The sequence below is a fragment of the Danio rerio genome, chromosome 20, assembly GCF_049306965.1.
Source record: "Danio rerio strain Tuebingen ecotype United States chromosome 20, GRCz12tu, whole genome shotgun sequence".
NCBI classification, from domain to species: Eukaryota; Metazoa; Chordata; class Actinopteri; order Cypriniformes; family Danionidae; genus Danio; species Danio rerio.
Window position 1 is genome coordinate 7,032,948 of NC_133195.1, and position 23,252 is coordinate 7,056,199.

General features: G+C 37.2%; 3 protein-coding genes across 4 annotated transcripts in view; 1 reads left to right on the forward strand and 2 right to left on the reverse strand.

Annotated features, from left to right (window-relative positions):
- The window catches only part of dsg2.2 (desmoglein 2, tandem duplicate 2), a 713,230-nt gene that overhangs the window by 211,330 nt on the left and 478,648 nt on the right, over positions 1-23,252 (forward strand). The gene's annotated exons all lie outside the window — the stretch shown is intronic.
- The window catches only part of usp24 (ubiquitin specific peptidase 24), a 746,345-nt gene that overhangs the window by 38,791 nt on the left and 684,302 nt on the right, over positions 1-23,252 (reverse strand). The window lies entirely within an intron of this gene.
- The window catches only part of adcy1a (adenylate cyclase 1a), a 106,782-nt gene continuing 98,965 nt past the window's right edge, over positions 15,436-23,252 (reverse strand). The window contains exons 15-17 of one of the 2 annotated variants that reach the window (XM_073932576.1): positions 22,544-22,658; positions 19,203-19,327; positions 15,436-16,337 (exon numbers count right to left, since the gene is read on the reverse strand). In XM_073932576.1, the coding sequence (XP_073788677.1) occupies positions 16,029-16,337; positions 19,203-19,327; positions 22,544-22,658 (549 nt within the window). In that variant the 3' untranslated portion in view covers positions 15,436-16,028. 2 annotated transcript variants of the gene reach the window in all.

The window sequence follows — 23,252 nt, forward strand, 5'->3', positions numbered from 1 at the left end:
ACTGATTACGAACAAGAGACCAGCTGTGATCATATCACGTGCTCCTCTCGAAATTAGTTTGTAAAACTTCACTTATTTTTTGAGGTGCAGGAATGTTCATTCATTTTCTTTTCGGCTTAGTCCCTTTGTTAGTCCAGGGTCACCACAGCGGAATGAACCCACAACTTATCCAGCATGTTTTTACGCAGCGGATGCCCTTCCAGACGCAACCCATCTCTGGAAATCATCCATACACACTCAATCACACACTTACACTACGGACAATTTAGCTTACCCAATCCACCTGTACCGCATGTCTTTGGACTGTGGAGGAAACCCACGCGAACGCAGGGAGAACATGCAAACTCCACACAGAAACGCCAACTGACCCAGCCAAAACTCGAACCAGTGACCTTCTTGCTGTGAGGCGACAGCACTACCTACTGCGCCACTGCATCGCCATGCAGGAACCAGTTAACCTTAAAATAAATCATAATATAAACACAAAACAAAAGTATCCATCCAGAGCTCATCCACGAGGCTCAATAGTTGTTAAACACTCACAATGTCTCATTGTAAATCTTCCTCTTAACACAAATATTACACCCTCAAAAACTTTCATCCAAACATGTCAAGATGGCATCAGATGTGGCTCTACTTTGGCGCTCCACAGAAATTAACAACTTGGGTTTGAGTACAAGATTACAGCACTGTTATTTCTTTAGATTAATTTTCTCTGTGATGAAACTATTTCAGCTTGTTGTTTGTATTCAGAGATGAAGGATGATGTCAGGTTGACATTATGTCAAGTTAAGAGCGATGGTTTGACCTCAGCAGGCCACAGTAACCAGTTTGCTGCATCACAGTTCTTATCTAATTATTATTAACACTGGAATCACCAGAATTCTATAACTACTACAGTTACTGTGGTGGTCATTCTGACCGTTCTCATATGACGTCATATCGTCACGTTATATATGCATTGAAAGCTTCTATTGAGATATTAACATTAAGATTTAAATGTCTGCCATCTTATTAAATAAAGCAATTATCCTAAAATGACAATATTTTTGGTAATGCAGCATATAAATTTGTAGTTAGGCTATTATAAAACCACCTTCATTTTCACTTTCACAAACAGGGGAGAAAGCTTTTTTGCAGAAATATACAACAACATTTATGTCAAAATTGGACTACGGTGATGTTATCGACATGCATACTTAGTTTCAGTGTCTGCATGCATTTTAAATCCCTTACCCATCATTGTGTGCTGTATACTAGGGTAGGTTGGTCAGGGGGGCTAATAATTCTGACTTCAACTGTTTGTATTTTTCCAAATTTATTCACACGTTTGCATTACCCAGGAAAGAGACAGGCTGCATAGGTAAGCAGTGTCTTCATAAAATCATTTAATTAAAATAAATGATCAGCCAATTAATCTGTCTTAATGGTCTCTACAAGTAAAGGCATTATCTACGCACAATATGAATGCACAATTAGAAAAATACTACAAACAAAAAAATACTATTCATGAAAATATAAGACAAATCCAAATGTCCAATGCAAGCGAGCTGCATTCCAGACCAGTTAAGCTCGATGACGTATAATGTCTCCAACATGCCTGTAATCCAATATAGCAACTTGATAGCAACCGTATTTTTAAAGAAGCATAACCGATTAAAAAAAAAACAAGACTGCTCTTAAGCTTGAAATAATTTGCTTTGTTAGGGCTGATGCTTCTAAAAAGTTTGAAAAAATCTGGGGCCTCTTCCATTGCTTATCTTTTTAGGAGTTGAAAGTAGGGAGCTTATGATTCATGGAAAATTTTACTCTTTCTTTTTAATGTTTTGAGTTTGATCAAGGAAAACTTAATGGTGTGTATTATTTACTCTACATGGTGCATGTTTGGATTGACTGGTGCTTTATTTTTTTTTATTGATTCTATTCTTTAAATCTTTTTTTTCTTATCATTTGTATTAAATGTATTATAGATTGTATAAATGTTTTTTGTTCTGTTTGTTCTGTTTTTTTTGTTCTGTTATTAATAATAAAAAAACAAGAGTGTGCTGTAAGTGATGTGTTTTATGTTAAGTATCTTGAGTTTGTGTTAGCCAAAACTATTATTTAATATGATATAATATAATAATATTTTTAATATAATATAATTTTTTTAATATATAATATAATATAAAATTTATATTGATATAAAATTTATAATATATATATAATTTTTTTTTGAACAAGGGAACTGGAACTGCTAAAATGCTAACTCGCTTGAGGTTTTTGCATACAAATTGACGTCATAGAGTATAGGAACTATGATGTTAATTTGTATGCAAAAACCCAGAAACGAGTTGGCATTTTAGCAGTTCCGGTTCCCTCGTCCCAGAGTCAATGGGGTTTTCTATTGGATTTTAGTTAAATCGCTTAAATAAGGTTCGTGGCTAACACAAACTCAAAATACTTTCACGTTTTATTCTACGAAATCGTACACATCAGTTACATCTCACTCTTGATTTTTAAAATTGGTTACGTTTCTTTAAAAGGACAGTTGCTATCAAGTTGCTAAATGGGACAATAGGCAGTGTCGGAGGCATTATACATCGAGCTGAACTGGTCTGGAACGCAGCTCGCTTGCGTTGGGCATTTGGATTTGTCTGTTAATTAAGTATTGTCATGAGTAGTATTTCATAGTTTGTATTATTTTTCTAATAGGGATTTCATATTGTGTGCTAATAATGCCTTCACTTTTAAAAACTGTCAAAACAAATTAATTAACATTTATTTTAATTAAACGATATTATGAAGATACTGCTCACCAGTGCAGCCGGTCTCTTTCCTGCTCTCAGCAATGCAAATGTGTAAATAAATGTGTACAAAATACATGCATGTTAACTGTCATTTTAACGTCATCAAGTGTTTTTTTTGTCATTTTTTTCACATTTCACATTCAACGTCATCTGAACACATTTAACTCTGTCATAACTGGTAGTATTTACACTCCTCTTTAAAATGTATAGCTGATGTGGCTTTATGGCACAGGTGTCAAACTCAGTTCCAAAAGGGCCGCAGCTCTGCACAGTTTAGTTCCAACCCTAATTAAACACACCTGATCAAAATAATTGAGTCCTTCAGGCTTGTTTGAAACCTACAGGTAAATGTGTTGAAGCAGGGTTGGAACTAAACTGTGCAGGGCTTCGGCCCTCCAGGAATTGAGTTTGACACCCCTGCTTTATGGGCTTCTTTTCGCTGTACTTCGTGATTGAAAAAGAATATTGAATGTTGTTTTCGATCATTCATGGAGCCTGCAGGCATGTGGACATGTCCCTCACGCCTCATTTCTGTCGTCTGTTAAGGTAAGCGGGCTGTGTGCATGCAAGCGATACACTTATTTAAATATGTCTCATGATAAAACTATGTAGGCACATTTATACATACAGTTTTAAAACTTTTACAACAACCGTAAAGAAAAACAGATGTATTTCCCGCATAAAAACAATCCAAAGGGCATGTACAGTAGGTCTCTGTGTTTTTGCTTATTTATTTGTTTATAATATATAGTGTGGATTATAATATAATAAACAGAGAGATTAACTTTTTCTCATGGACGTTATTTCTAATAATAAGCTTAAATAGTTGTCTGTAGCATAGTGGTGTTGACGTCACAGGCACTGTAGTCTGTTTATAGCCTAATGTTAGCCTTTAAGTTCTTGCGTTTACATTTAAGATCCAAAAGTGCTCAAAGTTGTATTTTGGTGTGAGGATTATCCGGCTGGACAAAACGTGTAAGCGTAATAAACTGTGTTTGAACACAGAGCTTATTATTTGCAACCTTCGAAAAGCCTATGGGAAAATTCTATAGGGATTTTATCGAGGGAACCAGTTTTATGCTAACAGCTGATTAGCCTACAATGTGATGTTATCGTTCTTCCACTCTATTGTAAACAAACTACAAACATAGCTGCTCTGACATGCAGAGGTTTAGGTAAGGTTTGAGTGATTAATAATAACTAACATCTTACCTGATGAATAAGACATGAAGAAAATATTTAGCTCATGTTATTCATATTATACTTCATCTTTAATTTCTATAAAATCATTAAGCTTTGAATAAATAATTATGAAAATACCCCAGAAGATTTCTCTACATGAAAGTCCTGGAAATGGTGGAATAATGTTATACTTTCCAATAAAGTAGGAAATTAATTTTAAAATAAATAAGATTGACTGGGCTAGTAACTGAGCAACATAATAGTTCATTAATAACGCAGTAAGTATGTACCAATGTGTACTCTTCTGTTACACACCAGAGTACATACAAAGTGTAAGCCAAATTGGGGCGCAGCATCTGTGTCAGGTTGAACTGTCCATCCTGACACCCTGAGGTGATCGCGTATGTGTTAGTTTTTCTGGCATACAGTTGCTTCCGGCGGTGCAACGTGTCACATCCTGTTCGTTTGCTGCTTACACATGCCAGCCTGATAAGACTCTTTTGTTTTTCCTCTGCTCCGCAAAATGCTTTCAGAACAGACACATCCTGTATATGGAAAAATGCAAATCCTGCTCGGAAAGCCATGGAAATGCGCAGAAACGAGAAGTGGCACAATAGGCCGGATCTACGGCAGTTTCTAAAGGCTCAGTGTCACTGCTGTTCATTTCGCATAAATATATGCAAGCACATAATGTAATGCAGAAACCCAAGGCTTGTTTCTCATGTCAAATGAAGTAGGGAAAAAATAAATATTAATCAAATAAGAAGATAAAATAAGCTAATAAGTCAATGCAACTAATGCCAGTTCAGACTGCGTGATTTTCAAAGTAGTCGTGTGTCACAGATGTTTTCACACTGCACGGCTATCTGGGCTAGCGTTTTGTTGCTGCTTTGTTTACACTACAAGATAGATCAGTGACAGGGTCTTTCACATTGCATGACTTTACTATAGGAAGAATCGCCAACTACTTCATCCAAACTACGTCTCAGCCAAAAACAAGTAGGATATCTTTTGTTATTAACTACATGACGAGAAAGAAGCCTTTGATGGGGTAGAAAATGTACATATTTGCTCACCTGGGTTTGAAGGGAATTAGCAATTTGTCCTCAATTTTCTTTTTTAACTTTCTGTGTGAAACGTTAAACAGACGCGGGTGCTCCTGTCAAACCTTCACTAGTGTTTCCTTCATTTCTTAGGTCCAAATAAACTGAAAATGAACACTTTTAACTTCTCCCTCAACGTCCCACTGGCCTGCAGGTACACACACACACAAGTGAATGCTGCTCTCTCATTGGCTGTAGGCGATCGCCAATGTTATTTTCAGTCAAAACTCATTTCTCACGGCATGATTTGAATCGCCGACAGCTCCAGATATTTAGCACACCAAATATCTCACAGACATCAGCGACTCATCGCGATTCTCTCAGATTGCGTCTTTGATAGTTCATACTGTGTCATTGTCACTCACGTGCACGAGCACCGATTTGCCTGTGATTTCAGACATTTGTCGGCGATTTCTCAAAATCTGCCGGTGAGTCAAAATCAGGGCTAAAAGTATGCAGTCTGAACTCGACATAAATTAATAATACTAACTTAAAGAATTTCAACTACAAACTCAAATCAGAAAAATCTGTGACAGTATGGAAAGCACAAAGTAAAGTTCTAAATTTCTTTCACTTGTATTTCAGTCATTTCACCTTTATTTGTATAGTGCTTTTACACTGTAGATTGTGTCAAAGCAGCTTCACATAAGAGGTCATAGTAAATTAAAACATTGTAGTTCAGTTTTTTAGAGTTTAAGTTGTTTAGTTTACCTCAGTTCAGTATGGTTTAAAAATCACTACTTACAGTCCAAACAGGATGCGCAGCTCTACCGATCCCAAACCATGCAAGCCAGGGGCGACAGTCATTTTATTGTCAATGCAGACAATAAAAGAAACATTATTTAATGTGTTCTCATGATTTTTATTATTCTGGAGCATGCAGCTTCCATTCTTCATATAAAATACCTGAAATACCAAAACTATCTCACGGTAATTTGTAACTTTTTGATATAGTGGCTAATTCGTATGAATTTGTACAATCTAATTCGTACAATTTACTACGATTTACTCCGCACCCAATGACGGTTGGGGTTAGGGGTGAGGATGGGTGCCACATCTCCTTTTTAAAATCCTATATTTTCTTACCACTAAACTTGTACGAATTCGTATGAATTAGCCACTAAACTGACAAAACGCAAAATACTCACGTTTCCTTGTGAGATCAGGCTGGAAATACTGATGTATGAATTTCTGACCACAATACACGTTTCCACTGTGTGATGGTCCACTGTATGACCTACACCTACATTTACCTACATAAAAAAACACATAAAAATATATATAGGAACATTCAAAAAGCAACTCATGTAAACACCCTAATCTTGTTATTGTCTTAATTTTTATATATATATAACAAACTTTACTAGCTATTTTTACATAATTTTATGGAACAGCATACTGTATATGCCATGTCTAAATATGAATGAAAATTAATGAATTAATTAATAAAACAAACAAATGAACAAAATGAACAAAAGGTGTGCACACTTACATTTAACTTAATGATATCAAAAACAAAATCAAAAACCCTTGGGGGTGCCCTTGCTCAACCAGGTAATAAAAAGTAACATAAAAGTCATTCAGAATTAAACTTGCATTACTTGCCATAAAAAGTAACTAAGTAACGCAACTAGTTACTTTTTTTGTGGAGTAACTCAATATTGTAATGCATTACTTTTAAAAGTAACTTTCCCCAACACTGTTTGTGAGAGACAAAACTTAAAAAAAAAAAAATCTGTATTCGTTTTTCTTACAATTTGTCACACACCATTAACTTTAGCAGAAGAAGTACAATAAAATGAAAAATACATACTTTTATAAAACTAATTAATTATACAATAAAACAGCACAACATAATTGAAGCATTTATATATATATTTTCTTTAGCTTCTTCTATAAGTAAATGAGAATAGATGGAATTTGAGGAAACTTTCAGAGAGGAAACTTCTATCAGATAAAGTAAAATAAAAATAAAATAAATAGGAAGAAATGTATGTTTGTGGGAGAGAAACTGATTGTCAATCAGTGTCAAAAAACAAATCAAATAAAATAGTCCCATCATAAGATTTGGATCATCGTTGCTGGCCCTTGGTTGTTTTTCTGGAGAGTTATGCAATGCCATAACTCTCAGGTCATTCACTCACAATCAGCACACAGATTGACGTTTCCTCAGTCAAGTTCAAGGCAACGACAACACAGCTATCGCAAACAACACACACAAGCCAGCGTCATCTCTCATTGTTATTTTATTCCCCAACAGTGCAAACACAGGTATAAAAGATCTCAATATGAAATTTACATTCACATAGAACCATCGCAATAAATACATTGCAACCCCAAAAATAGCACAAATATTACAAATCATCAATAAAATACTCTTTTCGTTTACTCTACAATATATTTAATACGTACAATAAGTTTGACCCGTATCAAATATGAAAATATCTAATCGACATGAAAATCTATTCTATCAGATTTACTGTGCACACTTTATGCATTATTAAAGTTCATATATCATTAATATTCAGAACAGCAGTAAGTTAGGCCACCGTAGTCAAAATAGATCATATTAAGCCATATCAAATAGAACCATTTAGCTGTTTGGCTACATTTGTTGGATCATAGAGTCTGAAATATTCAGTGGTACAAGAAGCATTTTGGCATTTGGCATTCATATTGAATAAATCAAAACCCAAAAATAAAGAAATCTACAGATATATGAGACTCGAACGAACAGCTCTGCACTTATACGCTAATAAATATGCAAATATCATGTAGGCTAAATGAAGCTAAACGCGGCCAAAAGTATAATAAAAGAGAGCATTCCTGAATACGTAGCTAAATAAAACATCGAAATTAAAAAGGAAAAGCACATTTGCGAGTTGGTATTGAGCCCCACGTTGGTTCGATCAGTCCGTATGAGAGTAAAGTTCCAATATGCACACAATGTCGCAAAGCTGCGCTAGAAAAGAACACCGTTTGATATGTTGGTAACTGTATATGTTGGCACATATTTAAAGAAACACGCTTTCTCTAACAAACTCTGGTTAAAAAGGCAGTCACTTCAAGAGCTCGACAAGGCGCCAGTGCTACAAAACTCCCCGGAAAGGCTTTCCCAACAGCACCACGCATGGAAACGGGAACAAATAAAGATAGTTGGGTTCATCAAGGCCATTATTGTGGGCTCATGCAGTGCTACTAAAGCATGTTTTGCAACATCTCTTCGACACTTTTCACCCTTGGTTGTGTTTTTGCAGTAGGCATGCATTAGAGACACAAATCAGTTATCAAATAGAGCGACGTGACAGAATTACGGCATGCTGAGAGGGACATGCAGAACGGCATGCTTGAAGCCAAACTTCATTTCCTAGGCATCATGGGAAACCTATTAAAGTACAGTAAAAGCACATAAAGAAAAATCGAAAGAGATTTCTTAACCGGAATGAGGCTCGTGAGGCTTTTCCAAAGCGCATGCTCTGAAAAAACATGGACTGAAATCCAGATGTTTAACCTAAGACCTACTGAGCACATGACACATCCAGCACTAAAACATCATGCATGTTCAACCGCGTGTTCAAGATCGCTCTGCAAGCACAGTGAGAGATGCTACCGTTGACAGGAGAATCTGAAAGCTAAGTGCCACTTAGAAAAGCCACCAAGAAAATATATGTGGAATAAATCTATTTTATGTTAAAGGGGAAATTCACCCGAAAAACTAACACTTGCTGTGGATCAACTCACCCTTTGGGCATTCAAGATGTCTGTTTTGGTCCCACTTTATATTAAGTGTCCCTAACTACTATGTACTTACATCAAAAAATAAATACAAATGTACTTACTGTGTTTTTAATGTATTTGAGAACACTTGTGGTGCTTTTGAGTTGGGATAGAGGTTGGTTTATGGACAGGTTTGGTGGCATGGATAGGTTTAAGGGTTGGTTAAGGTGTAAGGGATGGTCAACAGTGTATTTACAAATGTAATTACAAAAGTTATTTACTGATGTAATTACATACGTTTTTAATCAAGCATAAGTACACAATAAATACATGTATTTACACAATAAGTACATTGTAACAAACTATTAATTCCTATGTAAGTACCTATTAGTTAAGGCCACTTAATATAAAGTGGGACCTCTGTTTTTGTTATCAGTAGAACATTTAGGACATTTTCTTATTGGTCACGGGTACTTTGAGAGTATAAAAATATGTAAAGCCTCCTTTTCACTGCACATGACAAACGACAAGTGACAGACCGGAAGTCATTCATTTCCAATGGAGAGTACTAGTCTGGGAGGTGCGTGGAGTTCTGATCATTTCCGTATGTGGAAAATTCAGATTCGGAAGGTGACCGGCCAACTGAATGTGATTTATTTCAGTGTTGTCCAAGCAGGTCCGTGTGCACAAGATGAGAAATATATATATTTTTTGTGTTATATTTGAATCAGGAAAAAGTCTACATACATACATATATATATATATATATATATATATATATATATATATATATATATATATATATATATATATATATATATATATATATATATATATATATATATGAATAAATTAATATTCATAAAGGAGTAATAGGCTGTTTCTCAATATCAAGTACGCAAAGGTCGGACTTGCGTCCTTGGAAGTTCAGACTTGGAAGAACGAACTCACAAGGACGCAAAGACACAAGTCAGGTACTTCTTCAAATGGAACGCCAGTGTACTTTATAACATCACATACCTCACCATAAATTCATTGGTTTTACTGTACATTAACAATAAAATGTTTAAATTATACAAAGCACAACCCTGTAAATAATATTATATTAATATTATAAATTGACATTTTTGATTTAAGAAAATGTACACATATATTCACATAAATGTGAAGTAAAATGAGTTATTATACACAGACACGTGTCTTTGATTATTAGATTCAATAAACTACAATAGTAATTATACAAGTATATAGACAATAAGAAATAAAGACATACATGATAAGAAATAATGATTACGTCAAACAATTTGGTCAACAAAGACATACAGCGTACAACACGGTAAAATAATAAAGATAATTATAAAAGGTAACAAAATAAAACTGCCAAAATAATACACCTGAGAACAAATAATATATTTAAAAGACCAAAAACTGTCTGTTGGATATTCACAAGATGTATTAAATATCATGTTTAACTACAATGGAGTGATGAGATCCAGCGGTACATCCTAGATGGACTGGCCGAAGTAAAGCTGCTCTCGGTGGGGGAGGTGATGACGGAGTTCCTGCTGGCAGGCTGGGAGTCGGAGTCCGCATAAGCTGAGGCACATCAAAGACGCGCTATCTTTGTGAATAAACTGATAATAAGCCAGTACGAGTGAAAAACAACTACATTCTCGCCTAAAAAACTTTTAAAAGTTTATTTTGTGACACAGTAAAGGAGTATTTTTAAAACTGTGCGGGTTTTCTCTTCCACTATTAGCGTTTGCTAAGTTTGCTAAGTCACTTCTCGATGCATACTTGGCCAAAGGGGCAGAGCAAGTACACATCCGGGATTTTTTCTGTACTTGGCAAGATGTGAACTGAATTGGAACAGTACTTTGGCGACGATTGATCACGAGGACACAAGAACGCAAGTACAGACAAGAACGCATATTGAGAAACAGCCAGTATCCACATTCCCTCAAATTTTTAGAGGTCTATGACTTTCTAATATTAATTCATTCATTTATTCAACCATGCTTTTGTACTCCTTTATTTCGGACACTGCGAGAACAGTTGGTGCACAACAAAACTGAAAATTCTGTGTGGCTGCCACAAGGGGGCGTATTCTGACAGTCGTGTCCAAACATTGGTGCAGTGAAAAGGCGGCTTAAAGGACAAATCAAAATGATATTCATTACATCTGATGATACACTGAGAACAAAAGATTACAAGAGAAACAAACTATTCATTATTCATAAAAACTGACTAGATGACAATAAAATGTCCAGACATTTAGTCAACTAATACATGAATGAAAAATAGGACTTTTTTATTTTTATTATAGGACTTACTTAAGTTTGACTTTACTAAAGGTCTTCACATATTAAGTCTGAAACTGTGTACATGTATTTTTTTGTTGATCTAAAACTTTGTCACACACAGAAACCTTGCACACCGAGTCTGATGCGTATTAATCAACACAGGCTCATTCTGAAAACGTACTGACCACTGTGGGCCACTGTGTACGCTTTTTCAGATCTAAGATTTCACACGAGTGCCATTCGCGCCTGCTCTTCACACGGAAATCCACCAAAGGCCGCTGTCGACTGACTGACTGACTGATCTATCGACTGACCCACTCTCCTCCTTCCCCCAACCAATAGTGTTTCCAAATGCACCGACTGACCCGCCCACCCACTTCCCTAAACCAAACTCACAGTGTTTTGAAAAGCAATCCAGAAAAAGAAAATCCCATCCATACGGAGGTAAGCAGTCAGCTGGTAGCACGAATAGGAACAGTGTCATAGCGGCGTTCATTTTAAACACTAAATGCAGCCATATGTATATCTGACTACATAATTCACAATCTCCACAAACGTTTATAGTTTATGCGTTTTCAGAAAGAAGCCTGAATCATGTATTGATTTTTCTCTCTCTTCAAACTAAAAAATAGGAAAGGAAATATTGTGTCTATTGAATAGAATTAATTAATTAATCGCTTTTTGCTCGCGTTTTCATCTACGTCTAACACCTCTTGACTAAATATAGGGCTCCAATGTGATCACCAACGCGAAAAACGGCAGGTGTAAAAGAGTCATTTTTAAAGAAACGCCTCATGCTCTTTTTTTATTTTATTTTATTTTTTTATGCGCCGCGCTAAAATCTTCTGAGGCGTAAAGAAACGCCTCATGCTCTTTTTTTATTTTATTTTTTTTTTTTTTTTATGCGCCGCGCTAAAATCTTCTGCTCCAATCAGACTGGCACTTTTGTACACATGCACAGAGCTGCTGAAGTAACAATAAACAGCACTTGGAGACGATCAAGCGCAAAACTGTCAACGCGAGCGCACATTGAAGAAGATGCCCAGAGGCAATTTGAGCGTGGAGATGCTTATTGCTCTGATGAACAATAATCATTTCTTCATCGCTAGAGCTGGAGCTGCTGCTTGAACCATCCATGCTTGTTCGAGTCACCAGTAACTTTAACAACAAGCGTGTGAACTTCCTCTCTTACTCTTCTTCTGTGTTATAAGTGGGGTGTCAGAAGTTTAAAGTTGTATAGCGCCATCTAACGTCAAGGAGTGATTTTGCATACTCTTCAGCTTGACGCCAGTGAAAATCGACTGGCTTTGAATCCGGGAAACGGATTCAACGAACGATAAACGCAAACGAAAAACGGTGTGTACAAGCCTTAACACTATGTCAAAGGTATGAACACACACACACACACACACCATATAATGGCTTGGGAATGCAATGAAAGGCAAGAATACAGTAGCCTACCGCAGTGGTTCTCAACCATGCACCACACTGTGTCTTTATATTCTGATGAGTTTATCTTAAAGTGCTCTGTGCTGTGAGACGAATTCGATTAGTTTGTCAATTTGTTTGCATTCTACATTTTGGCTTGATGGTTGTGAATTGTTAAAACACCTCTCAAAATACTTTGCTAGAAATGTGAAAATAGAAAAAATATCTAACCGGATTTGATTTTTTTCAGTTATGGTTAGGTTAGTTTTTTTATGTTCTAATTTTTAAAGAGGTGGTCCAGAGCGTATTTTTAAGGTAGTGTTTATAAGATGCAAAGCAATGTGTGCTCATGCTTCACTTGTAAAAAAATCATGTTGTTTTTTTTCATAAATCTTACTTTATTTATATACAGCTACCCAGCTAACATGAAAACGACTGCCATATTTCCTAGTTCCTCAGAAGGCCCGCCCCTATATTCAGAATAAGCATGTGTAAGTAATATGAAACATTTAAATATCTTTTGCAAGTTTGTTTGAGATGTAATATGCAGGGAAAACACTGCAGCACTGCTGAAGATTGTGTGTTAACAGCAATTTGATGGATAAATATGAATTTGTAGCTAAATTGTTAACGGCCCAAACAGCATTTCCTATTATTTACATCCATGCTACAACATACCATTAATGCTAGACAATATGCATGTAATAGATACATTTTAACAAATAAAAACACAGTCTGTGGCTCGCCTTCCACAGTTCCTCCTATTATGGTTGGAGCTGCTTCTTTGAGGAGTTTTTAGCCAAATCCAGCAGTGAACTAGGGGAGATTCTGGAAGCTGTCCTTTGTCAAATGCTAGCTATATATGTTTTTTTAATTCTCTGAAACATAATTAAAATTAAATTGTAAGCACTTCTCTCTTTGGGTCATGTCCTTTGGAAGCCCAAATACAGAAAAAGTAGAAGCTCTGTGGAAATAGCAGCGTTTGGACGGCATTTAAGCTTTAACTGCTACATACATTACAGCACCTCTGGCCACGCCCCTTTGCTGCGTGAGGTGAATGCACATGGTGTATGTGCGTACCCTAAAGTGATTATGTTCTCACTAACCCAGATGTATTTTTCATAGTCCCCAAACTTTGTTTGCTGTAGGCTTTGCTAAGCTAACTCTGTAAAAGCCTATAGCCCCTTTCACACATACACACCTTTCCGGAAAATTACCGGCAATTTTCCGGAACGGTGTCTATGTGTGAACAGGCCCTTTATGAAAATACCGGTAAATTCGTTCTGGCTATTTTCCGGAAAGAGAAATTGTAACATTACCGGTAATTTGCCGGAATGCTGCGCTGTGTGAACGCAAAAGGAAGATTGCCGGAAAGAGCGTGTGCACGTCTAGAACGTGCTGACGTGAGACGTCTGCTTTAGCCAATCAGAACAATGAGACGCATTCACGTCCGCGCGGTTTATTAGAATAAAAGCCTTGGAATATTTTTCCAGACACATTTAGCTGCTAGAAATTAGTCAGATAATGTTTATAAGTTCATCTCAATGTCAATCGATAAGATGCTTATGATAAGTCGTTGTTTGTTTACTTTCAAGCTTTGCATGTGCCCATGAAACAGCCCATGAGCACACACACATATCATGTACATCTCGACATGCGAATGTTTTTCTCTATATGTTTTCATCGAAGTTGTTCACAATACTGATCCATCCACAGAGTTTGTGATGTAGTCAAATGTTTACTAATACAAGCGCAGCCGTTTAGAGGTCATTTCTGCTTAATGATGTCAGAATTTACCGGTATTTTGGAATGGATGTGTGAATGGTTTTTTCCAGAAAAATTCCGTAACGTCCTCGCCTGTGTGAACAGCGCTTTTTTGAATTTACCGGTAAAGTCGTTACGGAAATTTTCCATATATTAACCGGTATCACTGTGTTAAAGGGGCTAATATCTCCTTTGCATTAAACTTTGAGCATTTTACATTCAGAGATGTTGATTATGTACACACAGCTACATCACACATCAACTAAAGTTGAAAATATTACATCCTAGTGGACCACCCCTTTAACAAATATATATTTTTTTTATGTGGATCTCAGCATGCAATGAACCTAAAACCATTAGCCAGGGCAATGGATTAAAGATACTGGCCTAAATAATGTTCAGTTTCTTGCACAGATCAATCGTTTCACTTCATAAGACCTCAGTGTATCATCAGGAAACACATGTATCAATTTTGTGTGCCTATATATGGTTTTATTCTCTACCCTTAAAGTGCTTGACTGCATTTTAAGAATCACTAAGGACCACACTTTCAGCTGATCATCATGTTGTTAAACTGAAGCAAAATAACCACATCTTGGATGGCCTGAGGGTGAGTAAAATCTTTAGATTTAAAATCTTTGACAAACTATAGCTTTTTAGGCCATTTTATCACATACTGGAAGCCAATTGGGTTGCTTTTGATTGTGATTCGTATTATCAGTGACATTTATAATATTATAAAGCACTGAATCTGCATTTAGATTGTATCAATATGACGCTTATTATTCCACATGGGATCTGTTATTACTGGAAAGCATATCCCAGAGGGCAAAGGGCAGCAGCAAGTGCATACAGATGTTTTGTCCAAGCACCAAGTGCGTACACACATCATATACAGGAAAACTGTGCTGATTCAACCCACGCAAAGTTAAACATTTACCCACGTCACAGACTCGACCGACTTTCTGTAAATGATTACAAAACAGGATTGGCTAGTAAATCTCTGCAGTCTCTGATTCACTGCGGTTGTTTAGTATTTCTGCCGAACTGTCCCTCTTTCTTCCCACAAGCGCAGACGAGAGGGCCTGAAAACCGAAGAGCTGGGAATAACTTTGCTATCAGGTCTGTAAACCCGTGACGTGTTCTTCATGTAAACAATTTATTCAAAGCAGATCTCAATATGAGGAACCATTTATCTTGTTGTTTTTTTGGAAAAACCCAACACGTGTGTGAAGTTTCTCACGCTCATCAACTCCTAAACATCCTCCCACGTACAAAATACAGCGCTGTTTATTAATTGCAAGGTTTGGTCCGTTCACGTGTTCACAATATTCATCACCGTGGCATCTCTTGACATTTTGCGATGCAAGAAAACACACGCACACACACACACACACACACACGCACACGCACAGACACACACGTAGGGTACGTGTCTCCTCGGCTGGTGTGAAGCTGCCTTTGCAGTAGATCGCATGCTCCCGTATAGGAGACCCTGATATCCTGTTGGTCTGGGGAAGACTCAATAAAACACACGCAAACGTGCACACGTAAACACACACACATGCTTATTATGTACTTGCGTGAAGGGGGAGGGACGTTCTCAGTTTGGCACGATCGAATGTTTCTCTCCTCTGTGCAAATACTCCTTGTTCTTCATCCCTACCTTGTGCTGGGTTTCCCTCCCTGCCTCTGATTTACTAATGCATCGATTGGTCGCCACTGAAGCGTCTATGTGGCGATCACACCTCCATCTCCATGTCGACGGACACTGAGGGCAGGTACAGAATGCTGTTGTTTGAGGTGCCCACGTGTCCCACGGTGTGACTCTTTACGCCGTAGCTGCTGACGGCGGGTGCGGAGCCCAGTTTGGTCCGGATGCAGGGACTCGAGTCTTGATCTGGACTCTTGGATCGGCTGTGCTGGGCACCTTGAGGGGTTCGGCCCTCCAGAAAGTAGGTGAGCATTTGACCTTTGCCCTTTACGCTGACTTGGCCACGACAGTTGAAGTCATAATAACCCGAGAGTAGGCGGAAGACGTCCTCTGTCACCTGGGAAAACATGGAAGAAGTTTGACATTTTTTTGATAACCTGCCCACCACAATACTCCATCTGATATTCTCTTTTTCTTATTATGCATCTGTTATTTATATAAACTTTAACCTCATACAAAGTATACAGTACACACAACCTGTCAAATGTCTTGTCGCCTTTTCAAGTTTTAGGAACAGCAAATAATAACTTGACCTCTAGTTGATTATTTGACAACAGAAGTGGCTTATATGAAAGGCAAAGGCCTCAAGATTACACTTATATTACCAAAATAAAACATGATCATGTCTTGATTTTTAAGTATTTAATTAGGACAGTAAGGTCTGACTTTGCTTATATTATAAAGCCATGCTGCAGTGGAAAAAGAGGGGATATTGTGTATGACTCCCATAAGCTTGGAGGACTGCATCCATACATCTCTGCAATCACTCAAACAACTTATTAAAAGGTAATCTGGAATGGCAAAGAAAGCAGGACTCCCAGAGATCCCAAGAATCCCAAGATTATTTGGATTCATCTTCAATGCCGCCTCCTTCATCTTACCCCAGACATGCTCAATAATGTTTATGTCTGGTAAGTGGGCTGGCCAATCCTGGAGCACCTTGACCTTCTTTGCTTTCAGGAGCTTTGATGTGGAGGCTGAATTATGAGGAGCGCTATCCTGTTGAAGAATCTGCCCTCTCCTGTGGTTTGTAATGTAAATGTCTTGATACCACAGGCTGTTGATGTTGCCATCCACTCTGCAGATCTCTCGCACACCTCCACACTGAATGCAACCCCAAACTTTACCTTTTTCCTTCACTAAACTTGACTGATTTCTGAGAGAATCTTGGGGCCATGCGTGTTCCAATAGGTCTTCTGCAGTATTTGAGATGCAGTTCAACGGATGGAAAAATCTACCCTCTGCCACTTTTCCAAATGATCAACAAGAAGTTATTATTTGTTGCTCTTACAACATGGCAAAACCTACAGGTAATGTACAACAGCAAATTAAAAAATATATATTTTTTCTTAATTTTTTTCAACTTTCACTTGTTCAAACCCTATTCATTTGTTTCAAAGAAGACCCTTTGATTCCAAAGTACTTTATTCCTGCTGTGCAAGTCAATGTGTCCCAGCAACCACCAAAATATCTTCTTTGTTCAACAGGAGAAAAAACTCAATGGTTTAAAATCACACCAGGAAGAGTAAATGTTCAGGCAATTTGTTTTTTAAATGTATGCTTCTGCACTAGAAACATTAACTTGTGGCCATTATAATCATGTCATGAATTTTATAACAGCATCTTTTCTTTACCTCAACTACAGTGATACAATTCGAGTCTTTAAAATGTCTTTTAAATGTCATTAAATATGAACAAAAACGTTCCAAAATTATTTGACAAAGCATTGACACTTGATGAGAAGTTTTTATGACAAATTTGTTTTGTGACACTGAAAAAGCAATTATCAGAAAAATATCCATGACACAATTATAGTGGCTTCATGACAATTATGTTGTTGACAGATTTATGACAAGTGATGTTTACTTGGTAACTTGGACAAAGAGTGGTGTATGTATTTATGTCAAGTTGTCCTGACAAAGAAAGTCATCATTGCATTTAAAATGACAACTTAAAGAAAGACACATAATGACAGTTGTCATAAGCATGCATACAATCTCATGGGATGATTATAAACATGTCATGACAGTCTTATGAACACCCCCTAAAGTGTTACTGAACTCGTACATGACGGCCTCTCTGTCTACATAATAAAAACTGAAAACTGGTAAATCAAGAAACCTCTCTTGAAAATGACATCACTAATAGTTCAAATAAATTTAAATTACAGATATTGTTTTACAGACACGCTAAAATACTCAAGATCATGACTAGATTTATTACAGTTCCTCATAGAGAAGCAGAATTTAAAAGGAGAAGGTATGTTCAATAAAGCTTTTTTAACAGTAAAGCTCTGAGTAGGGGATTTATGCTTTTGACAACTGGCAACTGAAAATATAAGATATAAAAGTTTCCTTTTATTGCCCTTATTTTCCATGAACATTTTTGTATTCGATTTAGTCAACCCAGGCTCTTTCTGAAAACCTAGTCCCGTGGACGTTTCTGGAGACTGCGAAATCCGTCCCGGGAGGTACGTATTTTTGCAGTTTTAGTTTTCGCGAATCCACGAGAGGCCGCTGTGTGTGCTTTTTCGTATGTCAAATTTCTCTCACGAGTGCCGTTCTTGCACATGCTGTTCTCACGTTAATCCACCAGAGGCTGCTGTCAAACAACCGTCTGTCTCACTGAATCGACCAGACAATCGGCTGACCCACTCTCCTCCTTCCTTTAACCCAACCAGTTTTACAGATTGACCTGCCAACCCGCTTACTTCCCTAAACCCAACCAACAATTTACAAAAGCTGTCCAGAAATAGGAAAGCCCTCGTCTAATTTTTACCACATTTTCGAATCTTACCACATTCTCACCTTGTTGTGAACTTGTTCACTTTACTTTTTGGATTCTGTTTTTGTCTTACCTGATTTCTGGAACCGCTCTTCCCCAGACTCGAGCCCGGTTGTCGTCGTCAGCTCCTCTCTGCTTCTCAAGTCTGCCGATGTACACGACGAGCTAACTGGACAAATTGGATGCGGCGGGAAAGCCCTCAGCTGGTAAGTGCGAAAAGTAACGGCGTCATACCCCCCCCCCACCCCCCACCCCCCCCGTAGCGTTCGCTTAAAAATTTAAATGCAGCCATAAGTACCAACGGCTACAAAATTCACAGTCTCCAGAAACCTCCACGGGACTACGTTTTCAGAATGAGCCTGGGTTGGATTAGGGTAATGAAATGAGCATTATTAGTGCTTATATGCAAGTGTTTTACCTGTATCTTTCCCTGAACTCCAGTGCTGTCCATTCTGCTGGCGACGTTGACTGTGTTTCCCCAGATGTCGTATTGAGGCCTGCGAGCCCCGATTACTCCGGCAACCACTGGACCCACATTAATACCTGATCAGTGAATCAACAAAATCCATAATCAAATTTAACCTCCTTTGTCTCTTATTAATCAATGTAAAAATGTTGAGATTGGAATGATTTTAAAGTCTCATGTGTTCAACAAAGCTGCAAACATGTAACCATAGTTGACCCTTTATCAGCTCAGCCCTAGAAAATCCAGTGAATTTTAGTCAAATTAATTTATTCTGATTGATCTTTTACTGATAGACTCCACAAATGTTTAATAAGCCAGTTTTAGTGAAAAGAAACATAGCTTTTATTTGCAGGTGTAAGACTGTCGCACACCAATCCAGACATTCAGAAGCTTTTTATTTACTAGTAGCATTAACAGTGCCCAGGTTTTTGTGGCAGAAATATGGGATATCGAAACTTCATTACATTTTTGATGCAGGCAAGTATTAGTTTAGTAAGTAGGCCATGTCAGCAGGTGTGCATTTGTATTAATATTTAGTGTAATTTTAGCATCACTGAAAAGTTACAATATTTTTAGATAAAAGTGTGAAGTTTTTACATTATTTTATATTATACAACAGTTCTGTCTGGTTCTTGAATGTGATTGGCCGTGCGATATGACCGTAATAACAGCACTCATACAGCCTCCTCAACCTTGTGTATTACACAGACCACATAGAGTGACAGCAGATCAATAAACTCACTACAGTTTGACAAATACTGCAACTTTTGAACAACATAATGCACTTTTAAGGTGTTTTAGTCAAGAATGTAGTTGTTTAGATTGCAACTATGCAGTTTGTTTATATGGATAGTGCCTATTTTAAACATTTCTAGTTTCGAAGATACAGCGCGTTGGCATCTATCAGCAGGCCCGGATTGGCTAATCGAGGGGACCAGGAGAATTCCCAGTGGGCCGGTCCGTTTTTTTGGCTGCGAGGGCCGGTATCCCTAGCTCCAGAATCTGTTGCTCTCAGCAGTCACACTTTTTTAATTTATTTATTTATTTACTTGACCACAGCCTTTTTTTCATTATTTTACCGCAGCTGTACTCTTTTTATCTATTTTCTCGCAGCTCAGTGAGCAAGCAGTTATGGTTCAGTGGATAGCACGTTAGTTTACAACGCCGCAGACCAGAGTTCGATCCTTGTCTGAGTAATTTATTTTTTTCATTTTTATTGTTAAGACATATAATGCTGTTAGGGTTGTTGAACATTTAAAGTTCTAAAGCAGCTGTTTTCTCAAAAAAAAAGATGATAGTGTCATTAGAAACTGATTTGGAAATGACGTTATTTTAATATAGTCAGTCGTGAACTGAGGTGGGTCAGTCTCAGGCTTGAAACTCCAGGGCTGAAAAGGAGTCCCACTCCGGCCCTGTCTATCAGCCTATCATACTAGCAGAGTAAAGACGGTTGATGTTGTCCATCCACAACATGGTGACAGAAACCACATAATAAACCCTTTGAGAAGGAAAATTCTGTGAAATTTCAAACTACAGCTGATCAAATCATTATCAAACAGGTAAGTGACATTCTAAGTTGATCTCTCTCTTTTGTATGTTGTAGTGCCTTATTTATACTATATAATTGTAGCGCATTGAGTGAGACCGCACTCGCATTTCAGGAATGTACGTAATTTGTGTTGGACACTTTTTGTATAAACCCTGAATTACTTTTTATTTGGCCATCTGTTTGTTTCTAATGAGTCTGGTGTTTTTGATATTGCATTCTCGTTCAGTAAAAAGAAAGAAAGAAGAAATGCCCAGATGTGTTTAGCATTTTTATTATCACAAACACAATAGTAATCGGGTAGTGTTTGCATTGCTTTAGCTTTTTCTGGGTTAATTATTGTGTTTGCAAAAGAGAAATACTGGGAGATATTTCTGTAGACCGATGGCATTTCATGCCGTTCAGCTTTATAATCTTAAAATGTGAGCAAAATCAGCTGTTTTGTCATCACTTTAGACATTAAGCTAGAGAATCATTCAAATACTAGCTCTAAAGTAATGTTGGTGAAGTAGCAATGGTTCTTGCTGTTCTGACGTCAGCTGCATATGGGAATGAACTGCTAAAGAAAGCAGTTTCATTTACAAAAGGATTTTGAGACTCTCCGTGTTAGATTTTCTTTTTTAATCACAATTATGCCTTCGAATTGTTGTATAAAACCAAAAATGACACAAGTAGCAGTGCGATATGGCTGTATATCGTCACTGGTGAACCAATATACATTCATATTACACTGCTACTAATGTGACATTGCTCACTTAATTTTTTTTTTTCTAGTTTAAATTTGTACGTACAATTATATAAAAATTATTTTAGTTGCAATTACCTTAGCGTAATGATAAATAAATAGATATTAACTAAAACACTTAATTAAATCAAATGTTTTTTATCATTAATATCATTTAACATGAAAATATCATATCTGATATTGTGAAAATGTCAAGAATCATATCTGAAAACCGTAATCAAATCCTAAAATTCATAAAAACTGCATTTATTTGAAATATAAATGTTTTGTAACAATAAAAATGTCTGTCACACTTTGCTGAAACCTTGCTTGATTAAAGTATATAATACAATCTCATCTAATCCTTTTTGTTTGTGTGTGTGTGTGTGTGGGTGTGTGTGTGTATGTCCTGTCCATGTGGCCTTGGTAACATCAGCAGAAAATTAGTTCCAGAGGCAAGAAAGTTATTACATGTTAATATTAGTATATACCAAAATTCCTTCTCATAACTGCAATTTTCTATTTTGCAAATGTGGCTTGCCAAGCGGCTTAAAAATGTAATTACAGATTGCTCATTTGAAGGAGTTTTCCAGGATTGCACCCGCACTCCGTTCTGTCTGCCCTTCTCATTAAACATGATTTACAGCGGGTAAATTTTATGAGTAGCTCCATGATCTAAACCATCAGCTTCTGCTGTCTGTCCGCATACACACACACACACACACACACACACACACACACACACACACACACAAATCATCCAGACATAACCAGAGCAGAAGGGAGGCATACGGTTAATGTTTTAATAATGAGGTGAGTGGACAAATATGTTTTGCATCTTTAATGAAGTATGTTTGTTTGTAATGCATGTTTGTAACTGTGTGTTTGCTATATATACCTCAGGACATCCTACTGGATGCGGGATGTCCGGCACAATGTGGACAATTAGTGGCGCATTTCCTCCACTTACACACAAGAGCACACACTGTTTTACAAACACCTCGCTCTAACAAGGTCACTCACCAACTCGAAGCACAAAGTCATTGTAGGACTGGTAGTTGATGGCATCCAGGACGTCAAACATCTCGATGGCATAATCAGCCACTGTGCAGAGGTGCGCTGAAATGGACTTCTTTACCTATTTAGGGAGAAAAAGAGCAAAGAGAAAGATAGTCATGTAGAACCACTTTTATGCTGGGTGTAAGATGGGCAAAAAAAATATTTTTATTAGTATATGGGAATGTTTTCCTTTAGAAAAACCTGTGATTGAGGTTTACGGTTTTAATTTCAATTTTAAAAAATGATAATCGAACTAAATTTGACTGGTTATGTTTTTGTGCTGGTACCTTGTTTAAGTTATGCTGGTAATTAATCAAATACACAAATATTACACGAAAAACGTCAGTAGGTATCTTATGGCCCGTTTCCACTGAGTGGTACGGTACGATTCGGTTTGGTTCGCTTTTACAACTATTTCCACTGTCAAAAAGTGTACTGAACCGAACTGTACCACTTTTTCAGCACTCTTTCGAAAGGGTACCAAACACAAGATAGGGTTCCAAAAAGTGGAGCTAGACGCGCAGCTGAAAGCTATTGCTTTACAGAGATTCGTCATTTGCTTAGGCAACAAGCCAGAATGAAAACAAATAACCCGCCATGTTTAAAATACACAGCCGAGAGATCTTTTACAGCGGAAATACCGTTGGCATCGGTTATTTTAAACAATGTTGGA